Source organism: Lissotriton helveticus, chromosome 9 (assembly GCF_964261635.1).
Source record: "Lissotriton helveticus chromosome 9, aLisHel1.1, whole genome shotgun sequence".
Classification (NCBI taxonomy): domain Eukaryota; kingdom Metazoa; phylum Chordata; class Amphibia; order Caudata; family Salamandridae; genus Lissotriton; species Lissotriton helveticus.
Window position 1 is genome coordinate 871,998,719 of NC_136070.1, and position 27,850 is coordinate 872,026,568.

Below are 27,850 nucleotides of genomic sequence, written 5' to 3' on the forward strand. Positions count from 1 at the left end.
ACAGTGCGCTGTATAAATGTTATAAATAAATAAATAAATAAACAAACAAAGTAAACAGCATTCCAGTATAGTTTTTCCACTGGGGCCCACATGTGAAGGTCAGTAGGGCTGCAGTTCCTGGGCCATAGTTTGAGTATCACTGTTTTAGAATTTAGGCAACTTGGATATGGTAATGGAAAGAAAGAAATGGAAGATCCATTAGTGATAGATTTTATTACACAAAAGTTAATAATGATAACGTTTTTCCATGCGCATGATGTGTATATGTGAGAAATCTGGGATTGCGTGTTTGACCGAAAAGGTGTAGAAAGTGAACAGTTTAAATAGAAGAGAAGCGTAGTTCTATGTTTATATGGTGTACGTATGTGTACATACTTTGTGCTGTCCTTTGTGAAAAGGTGGTGCATTTACATGAGAGCGTGTGATTGCTTCTTGTGTGTATCTCTTTGACTCTTAACACCTTTTTGTTATTGAATATTGTCACCATAAGAAATTCTGACTCAATAGATCAAGATGTTTTTCAATGTCACTAGTGTCAAGAGCAGGAGTCTCACATCTTTACTCAAAATCTTTCTTTGTTTTTATCAATGCAGCTAAGAGAGAAGTATGGAGACGTGTTCACAGTGTATTTGGGCCCTCGCCGTGTCATTGTTGTGTGTGGCTATAAAGCTGTAAAGGAGGGTTTGATTGATCAGGGAAATGACTTCAGTGGAAGAGGAACAGCACCAATATTTTATAAAGTCTCCCAGAATTATGGTATGTATGATTTTCTTTTTTCAAGCAAATGTTGCCACTGTGCTATGGCTGATGTTATCTAGTGTCCTAAAATACTGAAATATATAGAGCCTTTCAGACCTTCAACGTTATGATAAGTGCAGAAAACACCCAAATGTTAATTCGATCAATGCCAAACGGGCATTGATTCCAGTGGTAAATGGCAGACACTAACTTGGGAAAATGTTTTTTGCACCTGTTATTCTTATATTATTTATTTGTTTTACAGAGTCAGTTACTACCAGCCGAAAGCTATTGGTATCTTCCTGTGTAAAACTCTTAGCAAGTGCAATTTACACCCTTTTCGGATTTTTCTGCTGCTGTTCTTACCGGACTCCACTGCGACCTGGTGTGCCTCTGCTGGGCGGAAGCGGAAGCGGCTTCTGTGACGACTCGCCGGACCCGCTTCGCGGGTCCCGCAGCGCGTCTGTGTTGGAGGAGGCTGTTTGCTTCAGGCAACTGTTGGGAGGAGCGCGGGAGTGGCGGTTGGACCAGCGGGGCTGCGAGCTGCTAGGCAGGGACTCCAGTGTCCAGGAGCCCCTGCGCGCCCAACCAGCAACACCTGGGCTGCTCTCCCCGCTGGCCACGCCCCCCTGCCGACAGAGTCATAAGCGGCATTCACCCTCACCTAGCTGGGACCCTTTTCGGATTTTTCTGCTGTTCTTACCGGACTCCACTGCGACCTGGTGTGCCTCTGCTGGGCGGAAGCGGCTTCTGTGACGACTCGCCGGACCCGCTTCGCGGGTCCCGCAGCGCGTCTGTGTTGGAGGAGGCTGTTTGCTTCAGGCAACTGTTGGGAGGAGCGCGGGAGTGGCGGTTGGACCAGCGGGGCTGCGAGCTGCTAGGCAGGGACTCCAGTGTCCAGGAGCCCCTGCGCGCCCAACCAGCAACACCTGGGCTGCTCTCCCCGCTGGCCACGCCCCCCTGCCTATCAGCCAACGACTAAAGGGGACCAGTGTACTTAGGTCCGTGGAGCTTCCGCTACGCGGGAGCGCGCCGGGAGAAGCCCGGGACAAGGACGGGACCGTCTGTGGCCGTCCGGGGCCGCTGGAGGCCGGGCTAGGCCATTCCGCTGACATTTGCATCCATCTATTAGTTAGCAGCTAAGTGGGTTCCCAACTTTCCAATATGCCGGACCACCCCAATGGTTCAGTCCTGAAGTCCCCAATGGCCGATGCTAGCCAATCGGTCCTCTGGATAAGTGTTTCAATCGCCCCGCCAACCCTATTGACAAAGAGCAATCGCTGGCTGAGAGGCGCGCAGAGCGCAGACTATCAATTGAACTGTTAAAGAACTCGGGGGACAAGCGCTCTGGCCAAATTTATCCCGCTTTAGTAACACCATTGTCCTCACTCCAACTACCTGACTTCTGCAATTTGGGTCAAGACGCAAGTATGAATGGGGCCAACCAGGGTAGTGTGGGTGATTTGATTGTCCCCCGTGCAAGTCCCAGCACAATCCCAACCCCCCTACCTGTGGTGTGTGCTCCACTGACCAACTCAAAACCGGGTCTTAAAAGGAAAAGTAACAATACATCTAGGAAAAGCCTTCCCCCTAAACCACCCCTTAAACTTAGGAAAGTTAATAAAAGTATGTATCCTAGCAAGGCAGCTACTGTAGAGAGTCGAGGGGGTGAACCTACGCAAGCGGGGGCAATTACACATTCTGGCAATACAGATCCTAGTCCACCCACCTCTATAGATACAGGGACGGTAACAGTTGACACACAGCCGTGGTTGACTAGCTTGCTTCCCGAAGTAGAACGGATATTACGGTCCTTATTGCTTCCATTAGAGGAACGCATTACCAAGCTTACTGACCACCTAAACCACTTTGAGCAGGCTACACTTGATAATTTCTTCTCGACTAAGGCATTAATAAAAACACAGTCAAGGCAGGATGGCAACAGCTATTGCAAGACCATTGCCGAAGCCCCACCACATGCTAAGGGACAAAGGGAACATTCCAACTCTCCCCTGTCTGCAAAAACTAGCAGTGGAGCGGCAAAGAGACCCCCGAAGTCGCTTAATTCTGCAACATCTGGGACTGTCGCAAACGCCCCCATTATTGCATTAACTGGTCAATCTGTTGTGCATCAGCCGATGCCTAGCACTAATCGGTTGGGTATTGTAGAGGGAGGAGGAGTGGAGGGCACCAAAAAGGGTATTGCTGTATCACCTGCCCCCGGAATCGGAAATCAGTCAACAACGAACAAATTGATACCCCGCCCTGCCCCCCCTGTCCCCAGACCGCCCCTACCACCCTTGAAAAAGCCCTCACAGAAGAAACCCCCTATGAACCTCACCCCTGACTCCTTCCCCTATGTAGCAGTCCTGATAAATGTCCCACCACTTCCACCGGGACAGAGAGAAACCTTCCAGATGCTTAAAAACAAAGCCATGCACTGGTTAAGGGTGAATCGGCCGCTACCTGGGGAAGTTGATGGTCTCATTCTGGGAGTGAGGCGAATAGATTGGATAGGTTCCACCATTAAAAACCTGGGGGGGACTGTATTGTGATAAATTTTCAAGACCCAAGGGTGGTGGGGTGGATAACGAGACAGGGCTGGTGCACGGGCAAGGGAGGTATTGGCATTGTTGACCTTAAATTTTTCTACCCACGCCCCTCTAGCGTTTTAACCTCCTTGATCGATGAGGTGAATGGCCCCGGAAATTGTCCGTGGCCAGGGATAGCAGCCCCTTCCTCACAGAATCTTATTTACCCTACCATCCCGCTCACCTCTGTTGCGGGCGGGTGGAATGATTTTGGGAAGGGACGGTGACAATCCCTTGATTGCCAGGTTAATAATAGGAGCCCAATACCAAACAGAGTGACTGGTACCCCTAACTGCGGAAATTTAAATTTCTCTGTAGAATCCAACTCACCGCCCGCTTCTAGGGAGCATATGGTTCAAGGTGGTACAAGGGAACTAGGGATAGTGCCGATTCCGACTGAACCCACGAACGCCTGTCCCCTGGTGGGAGTTATAGATCTGGCGAATACCATCGAGGCCGGTAGCATCCCGACTGTGACGGATCCACTTATTAGGGTTCTCAGTTGGAATGTGGCCGGGCTGGATAGGAAACTGCCAATGCCTGATTGGAACGCCCTGGTGGAGGACTACTCCATATGTCTCTTCCAGGAAACCTGGTGTAGGGAGCCTTCTCATAAGGCGGGATATTCGACCCACCATATACCAGCGGTACAAACTGAGCGTGGTCGTGGCCGTCCTTCGGGAGGCCTCCTTGTATGGGTAGCTACCGCACTCAATTGTAGGGTGGTCGAGCACGATACTCAATGTCCCGACCTTCTTAATATCACACTAAAAAACCCTAAGGGCCAGGATATCCTCAATATATTTAACATCTATGCCCGAGGTGTAAAGGGAGGCAGAGAATCCCCCATTATAGCACGGTTGGAAGCCTTGCTTCGATCCTCGCCATACAAGCACTGCACCTTGGTGGGTGGTGATTTTAATTGTACTTTTGAGCCCCTTGGCCTTGAAGTACTAGAGGATCAAGAGGTTGTGGATAATAGGTGGGGCATACCGGCTCTAGAGCTTAGACCAATCAAGAAATGGTCGGAAGTGGCGCTCCAGGTCAACTCTATAACATCTGAGTTTGACCTGAGGGCACTCAATGGTAGGACCAAGTCTGACAAAAAGGGAGCTCATACCTACAACAGGCCTGCGCACTCCTCCAGAATAGATTATCTTTTTCTCCATATCCATTTATGGAGCCTCGTTAAGGATATGGTCATTATACCCACCGTAGAAAGTGACCATAATCTCCTTTCACTCACCTTGTTCAACAGGTGTTTAGATGATTCTGGCAGAAAAAATCTGTGCTCCTCAGCCCCGGATATGTCAGTAGTTTCGAATTGTGGTCGTCGGCTAAAATGGGCCAAGCTGTCACTCTCAACTGAGAAACTATTTTCCATATCACAGATCCTAGCGGCAGCTGTAGGTAACTTTGATCCTTTGGGGAGCGGGGTGGGGGATGTATCTGCAAGATTTTGTAAATTAACCCTGGCTCTTAGTGACATTTTTACTGTCCCAAGTAGCACCAAGGGAAAGAGGCCAGGTTCTTGGGCCAGACAAGGCTGGTTTAACCGCACGTGCAGAGAGGCGAAGACTCTGCTGGTTGATGCAGTTAAATCTAAATCCCAAATAAGGATTAGGGAGGCCAGAAGGTCATATTCACTTTGCCAAAAAGTCGCAAAGAAGGAGTGGGAAGACAACTTCTGGCAGGAACTCCTGACGGCTAGTCGTGGGAGAGATGCGAGAAGTTTTTGGAATTTGGTGGGTAGTAGGAAGCGTCCTGATGACACCTTGAGGACGTGCACTATCACAGCCAAGGCATGGTTTGATCACTTTTCGGGTCTCTACTGTGCTATTGAAGGCCCACTTAACGACCAATTCACTCTCCCCTTCTATCCTATGGATAGAGATATGGTTCTTTTTTCAGCCCAAGAAGTTGCGAATTTAATTAAAACCCTTACTCCACTAAAAGCAGCAGGTCCGGATGGGCTACCAGGGGGTCTTCTTCGTGCATATCCAGCTGACTGGGGGGTGTTGATCTCCGCTCTCCTCAATGCCATCATGGAGGGAGGGTCTGTTCCAGACTCCTGGAAAGGGGCAGAGGTAGTCCCAATATTTAAAAAGGGAAATCGTGATCTACCGGGAAACTATAGGCCCATAAGCCTGATAGACTCGACCCAGAAGGTGGCGGGAAAAGCAATTTTGGGTAGGATCCTCTCTTGGGTAGACGAAAACTATATACTATCCGAGATGCAGGCCGGGTTCCGCACAGGCACAGGAACAATTGAACAAGTCTTCAGACTCCTGTTACTGTATTGGAAGGTGGTGGTACTGGGCAAGGGCAGCCTTTATCTGGCCTTTATAGACCTGAAGACTGCCTTTGACCTTGTCCCCCGGGAGGAACTCTGGAGGGTGCTGTACGGCCTTGGGATGCCCCCATACATCGTGGACCTCCTAATGAAATTGCACAAAGCTAACTATGCCCAGGTCAGATGGGGCTTGAATGGGGAGAAGACTGACAAGATCAAGGTAGAGAGGGGTGTACGGCAGGGCTGCGTCCTAGCACCCACCCTATTCTCGCTTTATGTGAATGGGGTGGTTGACTACTTGCTTGAAGATCCAGCAGACGCCCCCACACTCTGTAATGTTAAGATTCCAACTTTGCTGTTTGCTGACGACACCCTTCTCATCTCGAAAACTCCCCAGGGCCTTCAAAAACTCCTGAACCAGTTCCAGGATTTTTGTGTAATGAGAGGTCTCGTCATAAATGTACAAAAAACTAAATATTTAGTCATGAATCCCCCCAGAAAACTGGGGTGCCCCCCTATCCTGAATTCGATCCCGCTGGATAAAGTTGCAGAATTCGACTATCTGGGAATTCGGCTGAGTGACAGTATGAGTTGGGTACCCCATACCACCAAAATGACACTGGTTCACAAAAGGGTGGGGGGAGCCTTGCTTAAGGAGTACAGCACATCATCGAAACATTGCGTATCACCAATCATTGATATATACAAGGCTAGAGCGGTACCTGCATCGCTATATGGAGCAGAGTTATGGGGTTTGGGCTGCATGGAGTCTCTGTCTAAAGCAGAGAACAAATTTATTAAAGATTTAATGGCAGTCCCGATGAGCACCCCGACTGTACCGATGCTTATGGACGCAGGTTGCAAACCAATTAAAGACCTGGCCCGCCTTCGGCCCCTTCTATTGTGGGCCCGACTCTGGAGAGTCCCGGAACTAAAATCTTATGCAGACGGGCTAGCAGAGATAATGCATTCGGTTGGCTGGTCAAAGATTAAGTGGCTCAGGGACATTAAATATCTGCTCAGGGAACTAGGTCTGGACAACTGCTGGCTCACTCATTCAGCCCCCCCAAAGGAGATCCTGAAGAAAATATACTGGGGTTGGGTGTCCACAAAACTCATGAGCAACCAACACCACTGCAATTCCACCGCAGTATATTTAAGGATTAAAGATGTCACTGCCTTTGAACACTTTCTGGACATCATCACCATTCCAATGGACCGGGCTCTGTACATCAAGTTCAGACTAGGAACTTTACCCCTAGCTGATCTCCTTTCCAGATGGAACTCGCAAAAGCAGGTATCACGCTTCTGTGCCCTCTGTTCTGACTGTTGCGAAACTGTGGCGCATTTTCTCCTTGATTGTCCAGATTATGCGCGCTCAAGATCTTTTTGGCTTAAACCGCTTTGTAATGAGATGGGTATCCGCAAGCATTCAGAGGCTCTACGCATTTTACTGACTAACACTGCCCCCCCTATTGTCTGTGCTGTGTCTAAATTTTTTAAATGGGCCTGGTTGATACGTCTTAAAAGACTGTCTTTATCGATTTAATGCTTTTTAAAAAAAAATCAACCTATTTATCCTGTTTTTACTATTGATGTTATGTACAGTCTATGAGTTTCTGATATGTCGTTTTTTATATACTTCTGTGTAATGCTTTTATGATATACGCATATCGAAATAAAGCTATCAATCAATCAATTTACACTCATTTCCCAATGGGTGTTTAGCTAAAAAAGGAGTTGACTGCTCAAAAGAAAAGGTGTCTGGATTTCGTTTTTGTTGGCATTTGGACTTCGTGCACTTTACCATTGCTAATCCTATGTTGACCTTCTTGTGCTCTCTAGTATAGTAATATTGGATATTCATAATTGGCACATTTAATTCACATATAAGTCCCTAGTAAACTGGTACTACACGTATCAAGGGCTGATAAATTAAATGTGACTGGTGAGCCTGCAGCTGTTATTGTGCAACTCTCTAAATTAGCCCTTAAAATCATATTTCAGGTCTGCCATTGCAGCAGGCAGTGCAGTTTTAAACTGCCAACTTGACGTTGCAAAATAACCTTTTTAATAGGCTCAAACCTTCCTTTTTAATACATATATCACCCTTAAAGCAGGCCCTAAACAGCACACTGGGTAGGGTGCACTGTATTAGAAAACCAGATTGCATATCCAGGTAGTGAAAATCTCCTAAATTGTTTTTTCACTACTGTAAGGCCTACCTCTCCCATATGATAACATTGGGTTACATTAGTACATTTAATAAGTGCTAACATTTGATTGTGAACAGGTAGGGTTGGAATGATTTGTGTAATTTAAAGACCTCTTTAATGATAAAGTCGGATTTTAAATCACAATTCTGAAAATGCTACTTTAAGAAAATTAGCATTTTCTTGCCTTAACCATTTGGTGCCTGCAGCCGGTGGTGCTTGGCAGTTTACCCTTGTGTATTCCCCCCCCAGACAGTGAGACAAAGGTAGACTAAGTGTTGGTAGTATGGGAGGGGCGGCGCTCTTCCTTGCCCCACTTATATTTCAACAGGCGGCCCCAAGCACACTCACAAAGGAACTTGACACCAGTCATTTGTCACTCTAGATCTCCTTGGAGCCTGAGCAGAGGAAGCAAGGCGCATTCCAGAACCAGAAGTGAGGGGGTAGCCTATAAATCCCCCCCATTTGAAAGGCTGGCACCAGGTGTACATATTGGACCCTCAGACCAACTCTTCAGTAGACTCCTGGACCTGCAGAGAACATCAGAAGGACTGCCTTGGATCCCCAGAGGACTGCCCTACATCTTTTGGCTTTCTTTGTACTTTAGAGGACTACCCTGCTGCTTGAGGCTTGCCATAGAGGACTACTCTGCTGCTTGAGGCCTGTCTTGCTCCTTAAACCCAGGACTACTAGAGTGACTCCAAGTGCTAGTTGTCTGGTTCTGAAGGGAGCTACAGGGGCATAACAATCTTCTGACACCTTGAACCCTACACCTGGCCCCTTCTGAAGTGAGTTCTGACCCACGAAGTAGTGCCCCACCAAGTCCTGGACCCTTAGTGGTGATGATGATGAAGTTGCTGCTCCTGATTAAGCCTAAAACATGTTTACAAAATAGTGGACTGAGAACCATCATAAGATGGGGACTTCTCTGCTTGTCGATCTACCCAAGGAGCAACTTCGATTGGCCTGAATCCTCAGTAGCTCCTGCTACGTACTCCTCCACAGCAGCAAATCCTGTTCAGCTGGACGTAGCACTGAAGGTATCGTGCCTTGCGGAGTCCTCATTGCATACAGTCTGCAGCTACATCCCGCGAAAGATTTCCAATTTCCCCAAAAATTACAAAGTCCGAAGGCATACATATATTTACTGTGACTTACGGACGACAATGCCTCCTCTTCGGACACTGCTGGCTACCTTGCCCAGCTGAACTTTACCTTCTCAGGGACTTTGCTTCAAAAATTGTTTACGTCTCAAGACTAGCAGAGACCGGGCACAATCCACCTTCTGTAGTTGTACCGGGTTCCTTTGTAGTAGGCCTTAACTTTTGACTTTACCCCAGTCTCGTGAGATCAGATACCTGTGGCTAGCACTTTGTTTTTTAGGCGCTTTTCAATACTTTAAAACTTAGAAAACTTAGAACTCCAGGTCTACTGATTGGATTCAGTTTGATTTGGTGTTATTTTGTCTATTACATTTTACTCTATGTTTCTAAATTAGTGTGGAATTTTTCTTGTGTTGTGTTTTTACTTTTACTGTTTGTGTGTTGCATAAATACTGTACACAGGACCTCTAAGTTAAGCCTGCCAGCTGTAATGCCACATTACTAGAGAGTTAATCAAAGGTTAATTTATTGTGTTATGTGACTCACCCTTACAGGGATTGTGGTTTTTTGATTGAATAGGGCAGGGGTTCTCAAACTATTGACTCCCGAGGACCCCCATTGAGTCACCACTGGAAGCTGGATGAATTAAATTTCAAATATTAAAACAGTAATTTGAAAAAAATACACACATGTGCACACAAGACAAATACTCAAATTACTAAGGATTTTGGGGCCAGATGTACGACCATTTCATTTAGCGCCTCGCAATTGGCAACACATTGCGAGTGGTAAATTGCGAGTCGCTAAATGAAATGTACAACAGTGTGTTTAACACTGTTTGGGATTCCCAATGGGGTCGCAAATTGCGAGGTTCATTAATATTAATGAGCCTCTCGCAATTTGCGAACCAACTGGGAATGCCAGCCCTCCCAGGTATAGTGGCCTGCTGGACTCTGCAGGCCACCATGTCTGGGACTGCTTTTAAATAAAGCAGTTAAAAAAAATGCAGCACGTTTACCATGCATTTAAAAAAAAAAAAAAAAATCGTTTTCGTTTCATTTTCTAAGGGCAGGCAGAGGTCCCTGGGACCACTGCCTGCCCTCAAAAAATAATTTTGTATGCATTTGCAAAGGCGAATGCATTGCCATCTGATTTGATTTGATTATAGGACTTGTAGAGCGCACGAAAGCCCCATCCAAATAGCAAATTGCAAAACCTAATTAGCGAGTCGCAAACAAATTGCGACTCGCAAAATAAGCAATGTACATGGACCAATAGGTTTTTGCATGCACAAATGGGTTCTCAAACCTGTTTGTGCATAATAAAAACGGATCGTACATCTGGCCCTTAATATTTTATATTGAAGTAATAGCCCCTCTGCCACATGTATTTTATTTTAAAGCACCTCTCATACCATTGTAGGATGTCAGAGCACTTCAGATCACACACATATAGAGACATTGAATCATACATGTAAATCAGTGTGTATATAAAATTTTTAAAGAGTGCTTGGTCTGAAAAAGCACAAACTCAGGATTCAGAACATAACAGTGGCTAGCACTGACTTAAACATTAAAAATGTATTTCCACCCAAATAAATCTTTCTAGCAGCATCATGATAATGAATAACTAGGAAAACCATAAGTTACTAACTGGTACCATGCAGTTTGCAAGCAGCTCTTTGATGACAGTTTATAGGTCCCTCTGCTACATTACGATTGTCACTTATGAAGTGCACAGTAACGAAAGAATCACTGTGACAAAAGCAGTAACCACGAACCTGTGAACATAAAATTCTGCTTTTTAAAATGCATGTTACACGTTCTTTGCAGTAGGCACATTAACCCTCTGTGCTACATTAGTTAAGTCAAAGCTGCCACTGAACAAAACCCTCCTCACACTCCAGCAGGTACATTAATCACTGGTATTATCTTGACACTTTTATTGTTGCTGGAAAGCTTCTAATTATACAAGAAACTTTACTGTGCTTTTACAACTGTTTCCTACGGACCCCCTGGGAATGTGTCACGGACCCCTGGGGGTCCGCGGACCCCAGTTTGGGAAACACTGGAATAGGGGTTTCACCCGCTCAATCAATATTTCTCACACATGCTGTTCTGGAAGTCCAGATTTGGGCTCATTTGAAGCTTCAAGCTCAGCCAGTGATCCAGGCTGACACGTCCCACTTTATCCTTCCTTGTTCTTGGACTACAAGAAAGGCTAGTGGCCTTCCCATAGATTAGTAGGTGTGACCATTTTTTCATCTGGTTGTTCTCTCTGCAAGATGCAAGGGCCATTTGTGGGCAAGCAACCAGATTTAGAGTCTCTGTTACCAGTGGGGTGAATAACTGACCAGAATTCCACCATGCAATTCTCTCCAAGTCAAATGGTACTTTGAATACAAGGAGCATTTCCTCTTGCAAGGCATGGCTAGTTTTTGCTTTCTGTCATGCATGGTACAAGCAAATGGACATGGTGCCCTGGGAGACCAGGTGGGTGATCATTTGAACCTTCAGTCCCAGCCAAAGCTCCAAGACATCAGATACATTCAGTCAAACTTCCTGTTTGTTACACACTGTGCATAGACTTCAAGGAAGTCTAGCTCTTTCTTTCACACTAATAAGGAGAAGATAAGAGTAACCTTCTTTTCATCTGTTTGCTCTCTAGTATGGTCCAAGGACTCTGGCCACCTTTTACAAGCAACCAGAAGCTCAGTATCTGCTTTTGGCTGGGTAGAAATCTCTGACCGGACCCTGAGTCACAGCTCCAGCAGGCCATGGGGTGCTGGCTCCGGTGCTTGGGCTTCATTTGCTGGCCTGTTCCATCAAAAATACCCAGAACAGGGTTCCACTGGGCCCCAATGGCTCCCTATTTAGTGGGGTGGAAAGCTCTAACTGGGCCCTTGTCTAAGCTCTGTTGGGTATTCCATGTGTGGTCGGACTAGAACCCAGGTCCTGGCCGGACTTTACCGTTTGGCCTGCAGCATCTCCCCGTATAATGTTGGTCCTTTTCAAGCGCAAGCAGAAACTCCTCAAAATGTTGGGAACACCCAGAGGGCTGTGCTGCCCTGGAGGACCTGATGAGGGCTTATTTGAATCCTCAAACCCAGCCCAAATATTTTCAGTCACTAGATATGGATGAAATAAAAGAAAGGCTTGTGTCCTTCCACTGGAGTAGTAGGGAGAGGGTGCCTAGGACCAATTTATCATCCAATCATTCTGATGCACTATGATTACCCTGACTGACCTGCCTGGGGCTCCTTGGGGACTCAGTCCAGGGCACCTTCCAGCCCTTTGATCTGCTCTTCCATGAGCATACCATCTGGTAGAGATGCACAGAATTGAAGTAGACATCATGGTCAGTGCGGCATGCTTGGGAATGGTCTACCAGATTGCGGGTACTTGGTCTGTTTAGGTATGGACTTCAAGGCCATCCTTGCCTGTTGTTTAACACAAAGAGCTTCTACGCTGCCTGGGATTGTCCTATATGTGGGACTCCCTTTTGTGGAGCTACTCTCAGTGGTCTCCTCGCTTAGCAAAGCAAAAGACAAGCAGCCTGGTACATCGCACCTCTAGTTATCTGTGCAGAGTCGATGAGGTCAGGAGGTGTTAGCTGCAGATACCACTTAGGGTCCAGGCCCCATATGGCACCTGTTACCCAACTTTACCCAGGGCATGTCTAGAGCCACTCAGAATAACTTATCAACGGCGACCCCACTACCCATGCTGGTATTCAGGCCAGAACTCCTCGGTCTTTCTCAGGGTACGGACTAGCCTGTGTGATCGATCTGTCCACTTAGTCCCAGAGGGCAGACAGGAAACGTATGCTCTCGAAGGGTGAGAAGGCCAGTCTGGAGTGGACACTTTTCCACCAGCAGGCATAGCTAACTGGTAGATCCTGCCAGAAGCATATGCTTCAGCACACAAGGCCGGGACAGTGAAATTGCTAATTGCACATTACATCAATTATTTGATTGCTCCATCTGTTTCTTGGCGAACTGGAAGTTCCAGAGCTAAGTCATGCAGTTGAGCACTGATCCCTCAGGAGTCAGGATATGTGCATTTTCTAGACCTAAACCAATCTAGACTTGACTGGCCACGTTGGTGACTCAAGATAACCACAGCCTAATCACACACACCTATAAAGTAGATGACACATTTGGATGTCCGCCAGTGGTACTTCCTATGCTTACTATAATGACCACAGGTAACATGGAATCAGCGCTTGATTCTAGAGATGGAGAAGCAACTACCATATCCAAGGAAGGCGGTAAGCATGCATGTTACCCACTCCCATAGCCCATAGCCCCGAGTCAGAGCTATATTAGGACTTTGGCCCAGGATCTAGGTGCCATGCACCATACATTGGCCTCCAAGCCTACCGAGCACACAGGTTTTTAGTCCCAGGGTAGCTTCCCATCCTTGAGAAAGGGAAGGAGGTCTGACTAGGCCCTATGATGAAAAGCACAGCAGGCTCACGGTTTTGTTCCCTGGGCTTGGGCTGAATTCGTTAGTCTGCCATGCCTGAAAAATCCCGGAATAGGGCACTGCTGGGCCTGGAGATCTTCCCTGTCTCTGTCATGATGGACAGCTCTTACTCAGGATCAAGTAGCGGCACTGGTTAGCATGATCTGTGGGTCCCATGACCAGAGTTTTATACACCAGCCAGAGCCCCTTCACTGCACAGGTCAGGGTGCTGCCTGACTAAGGACTAGTTATTTGCTCCTCTGGGCTGATCAGTGCAAGAAGGCCAAGTGAGAGATACCTTCCCATACCAGTGTAGAGTCTTGATGCCCCTTCTCCTCCCCCACCTGCATTTGCATAGTTTAAAGACATCCACGTTTTAAGGCTTGTAATTATCAAAATAATGTTTTGGTAAAACCTCACTAGTGACATGTCGTCCTCAAGGCAGATCAAGCCAATTGACAAGTATGGGTGTGCTAACTCTGAGTCCTGCCCATGAACCACATGTTAATCTTGTATGTATAAAAAGTATATGGTATTTCTAAACTGCAAAACAAGTCAAAAGGCAGTGTAATGCTGTAAAAGGGCAAAGTCCAGTTTGAAATCAGTGAGTAATAGAAGAGGAAGCTGAGTTGTGGACAGTTAATGCATCATGATGTAGTGTTCTTTAAAGAGGTGAGTCTTTGTCTCTTTCCTAAACTGGAACATCACTGGGGTGTACTATTGAAAACGGTGATGTCATTCCAGAGCCCAGGTGCATACATTAAAAAGTTATATTTTCTTTTTCTTTTTTATTCTTCTTAGTGTGCAGTTTAATAGTATCCTGCGTGCAAGTGTGGAACCACTATAGTTGGTGAAATTGCCTGCATGATATGCACAGGTGCTGATTTTCATGGCTTTGTAAATGATGCAGTTGATTATGAAGATGGTGTGGGTCGCAAAGGGAGCCAATGGAGTGCATCACAATAGGGGTGATGTGATCATATTTTTTCAGGCCTTGGATGAAATGTGTTGCAGCGTGCAGGATGCCCTTAAAGGGGGGGCAGCGTGGAGCTTGGCAGGCCATGGATAGGGCACTACCACCATCCATATGCAATATTACAAGGGCTTGACCGTAGTTTTGATGTTTCTTAATAGAAGAAATGATTTGATTTTCTTTAGAAGAGAAAGATGATATGACAGGGTTTTTTCCAATTGTGTTTTTTTAGAGTGAGGCTGGTGTCCAAGGAGAATCAGAGTGATTTGGTATTCAGTGACAGTTGGGATTTGAAGCTGTCAAGGTTCATGTCTTTGAGCTATGTTTATACTGCATCTTGTTTGTTGTTTTTGGGAAATATTAGGAACTTTGCGTTGGTTGGATTGAGCTTTAGGTAGGCGCTGGGCATCCAGGCCTGGATGATGTTCAGGAAGAATTTGAGGCATCAGTTGTCTGAAGCAGAGAAAACTTTCAAGTAGAGTTGTATATCATCAGCATATTGGTGAATCGCAATGCTGTTATCTGTGAGTAGAGTACCAAGTGGTTCCATGTAAAGGTTGAAGATGACAGGAGACAGTATGGAACCCTAGGGGACTCCATAGGTGAAGGAATCTTTTGTGACCAAGAAGTGCTCATGTGAATAAACTAGTGTCCGGTGGAAAGGTAGGAAGAGAACCAGTGATGGGAATTTCCGGTGAGTCGCGTTCATGACTTATAGGTGTGCATAAAGGTAGAATGGTCGACTGTGTCAAGAGAAGCAGAGAGGTCCAGAAATTTCAGGAGGCATTGGCCATCTTAATCTGTGGTCAAGAGAGCATTGGCTATGATGTGTAAGGTGGCATTCTCCATGCTGCAGCATGATTTCAAGCCAGACTGGTAGTTGTGCAGGAGATAGTATTGATGTGATCCTGGAGTTAAACAAAGGCTGCTTTTTCAATGATCCTGTCGATGAATGATAGGTGAGTGATGGGCAAGTATTTGGTGAGGTCATCAGGGTCTAGTGTAGGTTTCTTTAGGAGTGGAAAGATCTGACCAGCCCAGAGACCTTCTGTAAAGATGCCTTGAGTGAAGGAGGCATTGATAATGGTAAGTAGGGGTAACAGAGCAGCGCCAGAGAGAGCATTGATGAATGAAGATTGTATGACATCAAATTAAAAAGAAATGGATTTAAGGGAGTTTATTATGCCAGGCAGATGTGGAAGGGATATGGCTTTGAAGGCAGGAAGTAGTGTTGAAGGAGAAGAACCAGGTTTAGTATCACATATAAAAAGTCACATATACATATTCAATCAGACGACATTAGTCTTGTGACGTTATTGGTCTTTTTATTTCCGGATGTTATTGGTAGGCAAAGGATGAGACCAGCCAATGCGTTTTGCTCAAGACATGGGCTTCTTCAGGGCTGATCAGAGTGTGAGACACTCTTGTGCTGGTGATAAGGCGCGCTCCGGACACGGTGCCTTTACGCCGTCGCTAACTCTGCGACTTAAGGTCCTCTTCCTTTCTTCAAGACTTATTCTCCACCATGAGAGTGTCTCACACTCTGATCAGCCCTGAAGAAGCCCATGTCTTGGACGAAATGCGTTGGCTGGTCTCATCCTTTGCGTACCAATAACATCTGGAAATAAAAAGACTAATAACGGTACAAGACTAATGTCGTCTGATTGAATATGTATATGCGACTTTTTATTCATATGTTGCCTCTCATCCAAACAGCTTCAATATATTTCCAGGTGGAAGTGTTCACAAATGGTACAAGATGCACAAGAAACAAGCAATATGTGCATCACAAGAAACTAAAAAGATTGGAGTAGCACGCCTCGCAGCCCCACCAGTGTTCCTCACATAGGACAGCCTCTGCCCAGGCGTGCTTTGCTCACAAACAACACTATTGTTGGACTTCGAAGAAGCATCTACCATCCAGGGAAGTAGACTGTGTTAACTCTGCCATCTTTAACATCTTTTGGGACAGGTTGTTTGTTCGCTACAACAAGTATGTGCAGCTACTTCTTCTCTACAGAAAGTCCATTTTTGCCTTTTGATTTGGCATTGGCAGCATTGGATCGCAGGTACTCATTACTTTTCACCATGGTGTCTTTTGAAAAAGTGCAGTGGTTTGTGTGGAGCATGGCCGCGGTTTGAGTTACATGGACATTCAGCTAAATTTAGCTGTGCCATGTGTGAAACATTTCGCACGTTTTTAAGAATATTTATTTGTATTTTTTATTTCATGACTTTGTTGTCATCAGTATTTGTGACAGTAAAACCACTACACAGTGGATTCAAAGTGGGAGCAAGAGTTACCTTGCGTATTTGTACCTTCACTTTTGAGTCGCTCGGTCTTCTCCATGGCACCACTGTGACGTCTCTTCATCAGTGCGGCGAAGCAAGCGGCTTTGGGAAGCTTTGATTCACGCTGCTACCGCTAGCCACCTGGCGCTGCCATAACAGACTACCGCCATCTTGAGATTAGTGACAACACGCTGACTGAGGGGCTAGGAATGGTGGTCGCAAGTTTGGCTTGTTGTCTTGTGGTGAAATTCTGTTCTCCTTGTAGAGGAGGCACTGCAAGCTGTGGACGCCTTGCTATGTTTCCGGTACCTGACTGTGGTGAGAAGTTGGCTGGAGTGTCAACCATCTTTTGCTTCTCAATTAAGATGTAATTTTCTGCTCTACAGGCAATTATCAACGTATGCAGGTCGAAGCAGTCAGCGTTTTCGTGCCTGGCATCTACAGTTTGCGTTATGAATCAGAATCCCATTTTGGATTATATGGTCCCTTACATGAGGGGTGGCAAGTTAGCTTATAATCCCTTCACCACATTATCCTTGGTTTTGTTCCTTTCAACAGTGTTTGAATCATTTTTTTTAGTACATACATGGGTGTGGTCCACCCATTGTGTTTGAATTCTGCGGGTGCAATACTCCCATATTTCTCTTCACAGTGTTAGAATTCTAGGAGTCTGTTTCTACTGTTTCTCTTCACAGTGTTTCACGTGTATTGTCATGTGGTGTTATCTCACTATTTGTCAGTGAGCTTAATATTCTTTTAACTTTCCTTTTGTTTTATTATTAAAGGAGGAGGACGTGTGATTGTTCATTTGTATCTTTTTATTCTTCTTTCCTTCTTTGTTTAGTCCTTTTTCCCTCTCTTGATGTGGTTTTTACCATTCATCCCTGCGTTTTGGACTATTGAATTTATTTGTACATTGTTGTGTATAGTTGTTTTTCATTTTAGTTTGGCTTAAATATTCTTCAATTTTAAGGGGACAAGATAATGTAGTATAATTGTTATTGTTATAATGCTCCCTGTTACCTGTTTCCTAGCTGCTCAGCCTGTGTGGGTGTTCTGCATGGGATGTTGGTGTGATGGACATTTGTGGAATGCTTGGGTGCCTGGTGTGAGTGTTGATAGTTGGAAGATGGGCTGAGAAGCAAGCAGGCTGCTCATGGTGGGGCTGCTACCCCTGCGGTCATGTGCTTAATAAATAACTTACAAAGACACTATTCGGCTACGTCTACTTCCACACCTCTACGCATTGAACCTCACCACTACAAATATGTTGTCTATGGAGAAGTTTATGAAGGATCTGAAAGGTTGGTTTTCTGTTTTTGTGTTAACCTTGGTTTGTTGGTAGTAGCTGAGCAGAGATATACGGATACCAATGTATCCTTATATTGACATTTAAACATTTTCACTAAGTAAAGCATGTCTACTCTGTGGCATAGCTCTAAGGGTTTGTGCTCAGGGTTAAATTACTGAAGCCTTTGTTTGGACCTAAAAGTTCAACTTTAAATAGTGCACTTTTTCACTCTATGAGACCTACTAGAAGCTGAGGGGAGCAGTATTTAAATTACCAACTGCCACCTATGTTCAACTTGAGACCATTTAGGCCATTTGATTAGTCTCAAAACTTTTTAAAACGCTAGCTCATGCCTCACCATTGCCTTGTCTCCTTGAACATTAGTATTCTTCACCGGAATCATTCAAAGCATATACTCTACTATGACTGATGAATATCAAAATCAGGAGAATACAGAGAACCACAGCTTTTCAGAACAAAAAACAGTTAAATAAATTCAAGAGGTGAAAATATATAGTACATATGTTTGCATGAGAATAAAAAGGAAATGCAAACAACTCCTGAAGGAAAGTACTCTTTAAAGGTGAAGGCGCCTCTTCCCCAAGTACCTCATTATTTCCTGCCCTGGGAATAGATTTACTCATGCCTTTGTGAGTGGTAAATCTCTATCAGATTAAATCCGTCTATTTTCAGGTTGGAAACGGACCGGAGAGGAGTCTGTGAATATCTACAAATGTGTCAGTTTGTGTATATCTACAAACCTCCTGGGCATTCCGACCCCAGGAGGCCTGCTAACCTCATGCGGATGGAAAATTACTCACACAGAGCACAGACGTTTTGGTGTGAATGCATCTTGTATGAGTGCAAAAACAACTTTTGCGAATTGTAAACAGTTTTTGTGTGCAGACCTCAAACCTACTAATACAAGCAACCTGGTAATTCGGGCCATCAAAGTTGTTTCTCTCTTGAACCGGTTTGTCTCAACTGGGAAATTTGAAGATTTTAAATATAAATTAACAAAAGAAAGAGAACTTAATGTGTGTTGCATTAGGATGGTTTCCACGCCAAATCCAGATCCTCCAGGATTTCGCGATTTTGCGGTTTGCCGCAAAATTGGCACTTTTGTAAAAATGCTGCGATTTTTACAAAAGTGCCCGCGAAATCGGCACTTTTGTAAAAATGCAGCGAAATTGAAGGAATGCAGGGAAAAGGTTAAGGTTGTACATTTATTTCTATGGTAATTGTAATTCTTCACTTGCCCTCATGGATGTTACAATATTACAAGCAGTGAAAAATGTTTAGCATTTGTGTTTTCCTGTGTCAAGACCACCTTATGCATCATTCACAATCAAGATGCCTTGTTTTTTTGCATATGTGTCAACAGCACTGCGCAGTCACTTCACTATATATCGTTAATCACAGCAGATGTCTGCATTCGATGTGTGGTTTTAATTTTTTCCACTTACATATAATGATCCTTTTAGAATACTGTGCACACTGGGATGTCCTTATATTTCAAGTTTGGAATTATATATCTTTCACCTACTCATTCCATCAGTCGCTGTGTATTTAAGAATCAGCAGTTTCCACATAAGCTTTTTCCAAAGCCTGTTCCGTAAAAGATAATTTTTTATTTATTCAGTGATCAGCATATTATACATTCCTTCCTGATTGGATAAGGCCAGAATGCCATAGTCACTCGGATACAAATATCCCCAGTTACCTCGCTGTCAGGGACACTGATATACCGTCCACCAGGCAATCTAGGAGACTTTTCGAACAAAATTATCGACCAGACGTCCATCAAATGTACCTCCACCACTAACTACCTATTACTAGAGACTTGAATGTACATTTCTTGGACCCTGATGACAAGCAGGCCAGTGAACTACTCCAGGATTTCACCTCAATGGGCCTTGATCTCAAAAACCCACGGGCCACTCATGAAAGAGGGCAACTGCTTGATCCGATTCTTTCCAATATCTCCAATCTGAGAACGCTCGACCATATCCCTCTTCCCTGGACGGACCACTTTTTGGTCTCCCTAGTATGGGACATCACCACTCCGCCCCCTCCACCTCCCAAAACCAGAACGTATACCAGACGTTGGCAGAGACTGGAACCAGACGTGTGGGCAGCCAAACTCAGGGAAAATGCCCCGCCTCCCCCCCACGACACCTTAGCAGGGGACAAAGAACTCAGTACCTGGATTACCCAATCGCTCGACGCCATTCTGCCTAAAACCCACTCTCTGAAATACATCAAGAGAGTTAATCCCTCACCCTGGTACACCCCGGAACTGAACCTTCTTCGCAAGATTTGCAAAAGGAATGAATGTATCTGGAGGAAGGAAAAAACCATGGAACAAAAAGAGTCATTCCGTTCCTCTGTAAAAACTTACAAAAAAGAGCTCCGTTACACCAAAACTAGCTTCTACGAGAACAGAATTAAAAACGCCGCTTGCTCGCCCCATGAAACCTATTCAGTTCTTAAAGAACTCCTCCACGCCCCTGACCCCCCACTCAAATACCTTGACCCCAAAGAAGCTGAAACTAAATGTAACAACTTAGCCACCTTCTTTGACGAAAAGATTCAAAAAATTCTTCTTACCATACCCCCCCTGACCAAGCCCACACAGAGCAGGATCTCACTGCCACCTCTACCTATCCTCCTTTGCCACTAGCTCACCCCCAACCCTTCCTGGATGCCTTCGGCCCCGTAACAACGGAAGAAGTAGGAGCAACGCTGGCCTCAATTAAATGTGGCTCCCCCCTCGACCCTGCACCCCTCCGTTTCCTAAAAAAAGTGTCGAGCACCATTATCCCCCCTCTTACGGCCCTGATCAACTCCTCCTTCACGGAGGGCATAGTCCCCTCAAGTTGGAAAACGGCAGCTGTCAAAGGTCTACTAAAAAAACCTTCCTTAGACCCGCGGGACCTCACCAACTACAGGCCCATATACCTCCTTCCTGGAAACAGCAAGATCGCAGAGAAGCTGGTAAACAAACAATTATCATCTTACCTAGAAAGCAACAACCTCTTAGCGGTCTCCCAGACAGGGTTCCGTCCAGGTCAGGGCACGGACATCGCCCTCCTGGCAGCGGTAGAGAAGGCCAGAAGCATTCTGGACACAGGAGGATCAGTGGCAGTGATCCTCCTGGACCTCAGCGCGGCCTTCGACACTGTAGACCACCCAACCCTAATCCATCGACTGGGAGAGATCGGACTAAAGGGTATGGCCCTGAAATGGTTAGAATCCTTTTTATCAGGACGCTCCTTTCAGGTGCGGGAAAATGACAGCTGCTCATCCACCTCCCCCCTCCGGTGCGGAGTACCACAGGGCTCATCCTTGAGCCCCACGTTGTTTAACGTGTACATGGCCCCACTGGAGAAGAGGATCAGTTCGTTCGGCGTATCAATTATCAACTAAGCCGACGACACTCAACTGGTCGTAACCCTCTCACATCCCCACCACGCCCCATCGGATCTCCACAGCTGCCTCTCCGAGGTCCACCGATGGATGAACCTCTCTTCACTTAAACTGAATGGGTCCAAGACCGAGATCCTCTTGATGGGCCACAAGGGGCTGTCTCTACCATCCCACCTTTGGCCCAGTTGCCTAGGTGACCCTCCTACACCCAAGGAAGAGGTCAAGAGCCTTGGTGTGTGGATTGAGAAGGATATGAGCTTTAAAACCCAGGCTAAAAAAACGGCAGGGACATGTTTTGGGCTACTCAGAGCCTGCAGGAAGGTCTTCCCCCTACTCCCTGAGACCGCAAGGAGGCTCCTCATTCAGGGTCTAATCCTGGCAAGATTAGACTACTGTAACTCCATCTACCTGGGAGCCCCTGAAGCCACCCTGAACTCACTGCAAAAAGTCCAAAACGCCGCCGCCCGCCTACTCACGGGCACACCAGGAAGATCTTCCGCCAGGCCAGCTCTTAAATCCCTCCACTGGCTCCCAGTCAGAGAAAGGGTCGTCTTCAAGGCCCTCTGCCTGGCCCATAAAACCCTCAACAATAATGGTCCCCCCCTTCTCAAAGAACTCCTAATCCCATACAAAGCGGAGAGAGACCTCCGGTCCGGTGCAGAAAATCTTATCGCAGTCCCGAGAGTTAGGAAAGCCAAGACCGGTGGCCGTCGCTTTTCGGTTCACACGGCAAAACATTGGAACCATCTACCACGGAAACTCAGGACAGAACCGAACTACCTCCAGTTTAGAAAAACCCTAAAGACCCTCCTTTTCCCGCAGACATAAGTTCATCAGACAGCTGAAACCCTTGGAGAATCAGGTCAGCGCTGGGATGCTCATTGAGTTACTACGCGCTTTACAAAACCATTAAATAAATAAATAATAAATAAATTTGTTTCAGCCAGCACTGCTAAGACATGACTCATGCTAAACGTCAGCCCGTTATCTCCCAGCTGCTGCACCTTGATGTGCATGCTTTTGCCAGGTCTACCAGCTGATTGGGAATGCCACGTTAGCGGATCATTACCTGCTGATGAATATATGAGGATTTACCTCTCACCATGACGCAGCTTTGGTGTAACCCCGGGTTTGCTTGATCACCCCCAAACTGCCACCCGTTGTATGCAACTGTTAATTAATGGCGGCATAACTAGATTTAAGTTAAAAAGAAGCAATATATTTTAGCCCTTGAAAATAATTGAAAGCCCTGCCTTTTGTAGGTAATTTAAAATTATTCACATTAATAGCGAATTTTAGGAAGTCAGCTTATTACAAAGAACGCTTTGGTCACAAGAGAGATCTTGGCTCAGTAGCTGATGAAGATTTCACTGCACTGTGAAAAGGCTGAATACACCAAGGCCCATGGAGGTAGCTCAGCTTGCAGTTGGTGATGGCGCTATGACTGAATGACATTGTGAATCAATGAGGTAGCCAGGCTCCAAACTTGGCATTGGTACATGCATTGTGAATCAATGAGGTAGTCAGACTCATTGCTTGGCAGTTGGTGATGGCACAATGACTCAGTGAGGTAGCCAGGCTCCTCGCTTGGCAGTTAATCAGACCCTCCAGGATTTTCCCCGATGTGCCAGACCTTATCTGCTCTGCTGTCAGTATCTGTGTACAGCCCACAGTAGCATCCGAGTACCTCAGTAGTGTTTTGTCATCCTGTGATTCTGGGCAAGTAACTTATTCTCCCTATGCCTATAAATAATGCATGTGTTTGTGTTTTAATTGTGTAGTGTGACTGGTGCGCATGTGAAGCGCTTCAATACCTCGGGTCAAGTTGGAGCTATAATTGAAAAAACTACAGAAGAATGCACTAGGAGGTTAAAACTAAAAACAAAGTCATAACATAAGGAAAGACAAATAGATACCCACGTACTTGCTGATTTGTACAGAGTGAAACCAGAAAATCTGGATAAAATCGTGGCTTCCATGCTGAAATTGTGTGATCTTAGGCAAATATTTGATTTCAATAAAACCCTTTTGCTTCACTATCCCATTTTTGGACCCCTTTCTTTTCTCCTTGAGTTGCTGGCAGGCTGGTTAAACTGTTTACGTTGTTGTTTTGAGTGACTGTGGGGGTTTAGCCAGAAACCGTATTGGTGGCAGTTCGACAGCCCGCCAAATTGGCCCACAGAACCTGGTTTTGTGGTGGTATTTCCTTCAGTCAATACCCATTGGCCAAGATCCACACGCCTGGAAGGAAAGTAAAAGACCTGAGACACAGAAAGCCTGATGCCTGGTTTGTAGGTTCTGGAATGCCATTTCCTATGGGATGCTACCAGGCCATCTTTGATGAGCTTCTCAGAACCTATACTAAAGCAAATGGAGGATTTCATTTCCAAGGGATACCAGCCTTCACCTGTGGGCTGCTTCCTCTGTTCCATATCCCAGGTTGCCTATTTCAAAGTGGAATACTCTGTGAAAACAGTTTCCATTGATTTAAGGCTGAAAATGAATGATAATGAGTAAAAGAAAGTGCCGCAAAAATGCTGCTAATTTGCCATATTTGTGCCACTAAATTTCCATATTTGTGCCGCTAAATTTCCATATTTGTGCAGCTAAATTTGCTTATCCATGCCGCTATATCCTGGGGGGTCTGGAAATCACATTCTGAGCTGTGTTCCTCTGATTATTTTAATTTGCTTTTTGCCTTTAGGGTTTGCTTTCACTAATAACATTGAACGGTGGCAGAAGTTACGTCGTTTTTCACTTACTACTTTAAGGAATTTTGGAATGGGGAAGAAAAGTATTGAGCAACGCATTCAAGAAGAAGCCAAGTGCATGTTGGATGAGATCATGGCAAATAAAGGTAAAGAATCTTTGGTTCCCTGGGTATACCCTTACTATATTGCAGGTGTTACAATGGATACATACAAAATTGCATCCATGTTATCATTCTATCACTTTGCAAAGTTAAGTAAAGGCAAGCATTATTGGTGAATACAATAATTAATACAATATAGTCATACAACTACAATCGCTTCTAGTCAAGCACCTAATCAATTCAAATAATGAAACGTGAAAAAGATACATGAATAACGTAATGACATAATTTACTTATTTTTAGTAAAAGCATCAACATAAGAAATCCAAGCCATGCACCATGACACTGCATTGTATTACCCACAAGTATTGACCTCAATTTAGAGTCAAACAACTACAATTGTTTTCAGTCAAGCGTCTAAAAAATAATTCAAACAAAGAAGCATGATGACAAAAATACCTGATTTACATAATGACATAATTTACTTACTTTTAGGAAAAGCACCAACATATGAAATCCCAGCCATGCACTCTGCCACAGTTCTGTATTACTAACAAGTACTTGGTTACCAATGTTTGTGTTTTTCGACTTATTATTTATGGAGCGAAGAGAAGGTTTGCAAAAACCTGGCATTCACTGATGATTCCACACCACCACCATTGTGTAAATAAGTACTCCAAGTCTGCCAGTAAACTAATGAGGCCATAATACTGGAAATAGAGAACAATATATAATCACACTGCACAAAATGCGCATTTCACTCCTTGGTGAAAGCTGGGGATCAGAAACATTCAGTGATCTTCCTTTTGAACACTGGAAAATGAAAATAGAGAGAAGATATATCTCTTTAGTTTAATTAGGTAGCTAGTAAAAAGACAATGGGCCTGGTTCACAAAGGTAAGTTACACTTTTGGGTAAGTGTATTACTTTCGGTATTCTCAAACGGTTCACTGACAGAATATTTTTTTTTCTTGTTTTTTTTATCCTCATTGGCCATTCTGCCACCCTTTCCAAAAACGATGCCGCCCTAGGGCTTTTTATCTCATTTATCAGCTATGGTAACAAAGGCTTGTGCAACACTACTATCAACGAGGAAAAAACATGGGGGCCTGAGGTTTTCTCTTCTGGCTCCATCCCTCTGGAACTCCCTCCCACTTTCCCTCAGACTTGCACCTTCATACTCTGGTTTCAGATCACTTCTTAAAACTTTCCTCTTTACTATTTCATACCCTTAGATTTTGTTTCCCATCTTTTTCTCTACGCCCCAGCACAGCGCCAAGAAACCTAATGGTGTTAGCCGCGCTCTATAAATTATTTTCAAATCAAATCAAATCATTTTCAAACGAGGGGACTCATATCAAGCAAGAGACCCTCTTATCTAGAGCACCACTACCGTATCCACTTGTTTCCTATACAGAAACAATCGCCGGTGCGCTAGGCCAAGGCCTTAATCATTGGATTAATATTTTTCAATAGCTGTTCTCAACCTAATTATTAAGCCCCTCACCCAAAATATAATATAAAAGGTGCCCAAAAACTCCGCCTTTTCTTGGTTTGATCCAAGGTGTCCAATTTAGCAGTAAGTCTCATGACACGTACCCAGTCCAAAATTGTGGGGGAAAGTGGGGAGACCCATAATTTGCATAGTTCCCTCCGTGCCAACAAGATACCATAAAAAACAAGCATGGCTATATCATCGCTCCCCTTACTTTGCAAATCGTATCTTCCAGTTATTATCAGCTCACGGCTTACCTTAATCCTCTTGCCTGAAGCTTGTGCCAGGCAGTTCCTTACTTCCTCCCAAAACTCTTTAATGTTCGGACATTCCACAAACATATGCAGGTCATCCTCGTTTAGGCTTTTACACTTCGGACATTCCACCAGACCGCCATTCTTGAGTTATGAGAGTCTGTAAGGCGACCAATATGCCTGTGGATTGTAAATAAAAGATTCCGCCTTAAGTTTGCAGATTTCACTGTTTTCTATAGCATAGCCATAGTTACTTGCCATTTGTTCTCGGTGGCGATATCCGGCAAGCAACCTCCCCGCAGGGCCTCAGGAAGTGTAAATGGGCCGTCTGCCATCTCGAGTATCGACCAATACCATAAAGCGACTTCTTTTTTGTAGGAGACAGCTGCAAAAAGTTTTTCTTCAAGCTCATTCTGGATTCCAATAACATTTTCCGATTTACTTGCCCAGCTATGAATTTGCAGGTATTTAAATTTTGAGAAACTTCGGCCCCACAATACCTCGCCTAAGCCCCAAGCAATCAGCTTTCCATCTGGAAATAGGTCCCCCCAACGTTCAAGACCCGCCATTCTCAAAGGAATAGCCATTACATCTCTGGTCCAAAGAGGCGACCCTGGAGCATCCCAGATTGGAGACATGTATCCATAATACGGAATTTTAAATACCTTCCTGATTTTAAACCAGAGCTCTGCCACCTCATGCAAAGTCTTGAGTCTTACTTTTTTAAAAAACCTTGGTTCAGCAAATTTACACAAAAAACCATATTTTTTGTATTTGCTACTCTTAAGCATCGCAGCAAACATTTTTCCAAACGATGAGCCCGTCGGAACCCCTAACAGCACTCTAAAGTTTTTTAACTCAAAAGCCCAAAAATACAACTCAAAATCCGGGGCCGCAAGTCCCCCCTTAACAAGTTTTCTTCGTAGCTTTTTCCAAGATACGCGGGATCCCTTTGAGGCCCAAATAAAGGAGCTAATCTCACTCTGTAACTTCTTTAACCAGACCTTTTTAAATGCCAGAGGAATTGTTTCAAACAGAAAAGTACATTTTGGCAAGATCACCATCTTGACCAAATTCGTTCGACCATACAGGGAAAGTGGTAGGTGCACCCAACCTCGTAAAATAGTGGTAATTTCACTCTTAAGTTTCCAGAAATTAGTTTTAGTAAGCTCTTCAATGTTATGTGTAACCCTTGTTCCCAGATATCTCATCTCTGCTTTGGATACTACCCCTTCTGTGTCTAAATTCCATGACATAATCTCAGTCTTATCCTCGTTTATCTCATACCCTGAGAGAGACCCAAATTCTTTAGTTAATTCTAGTAGGGCTTGCATTGACTGTTGCAATTTAGAAGAGTAGATGATTGTGTCGTCTGCGTATAGGCCTATTTTTTTTGACCACCCCTCCACGACAAAGGGGGGGGGGATATTTTCTGCATTTCTAATCCTGCAGGCCAGGGGTTCCATGTACAGGTCAAACAACAAAGGCGACAGCGGGCACCCCTGCCGTGTCTCACGCATCACCTTAATAGACTGGGCCAGGATCCCATTTACAAGTACTTTAGAAGTAGGTGACTGATATAAAGATAACAAGGAATTAGTAAAACAAGTCCCTAAATTAGGATAACCTAGAAGGGCCTTTAAAAAAGACCAATTCACTCGATCAAACGCCTTAGCGGGATCGAGTGCTATCACCGCCAAGGGAAGTTTATAGACTGCTGCCATATCTATGGCGCCTATTAGTGAAAAAGTAAGTTCTTTTAGAAGTCTGCCCTTAATAAACCCTTTCTGATCGTCATGTACTATTTTTGGGATAACAAGACTCAGCCTATCGGCCATTATTTTTGCAAAAAGTTTATAATCGCAATTTAATAGCGATATTGGCCTGTAAGAGTCGAGAT

The 27,850-nt window shown here is 44.8% G+C and overlaps 1 protein-coding gene across 2 annotated transcripts in view; it reads left to right on the forward strand.

Moving 5' to 3' along the window:
* Positions 1–27,850, forward strand: part of LOC144783023 (cytochrome P450 2G1-like) — a 278,934-nt gene that overhangs the window by 47,213 nt on the left and 203,871 nt on the right. For both annotated transcript variants that reach the window (XM_078662211.1, XM_078662212.1), the window contains exons 3-4: positions 594–756; positions 24,094–24,246. In XM_078662211.1, coding sequence (XP_078518337.1) covers positions 594–756; positions 24,094–24,246 — 316 coding nt within the window. The remainder of the gene's footprint in view (positions 1–593; positions 757–24,093; positions 24,247–27,850) is intronic.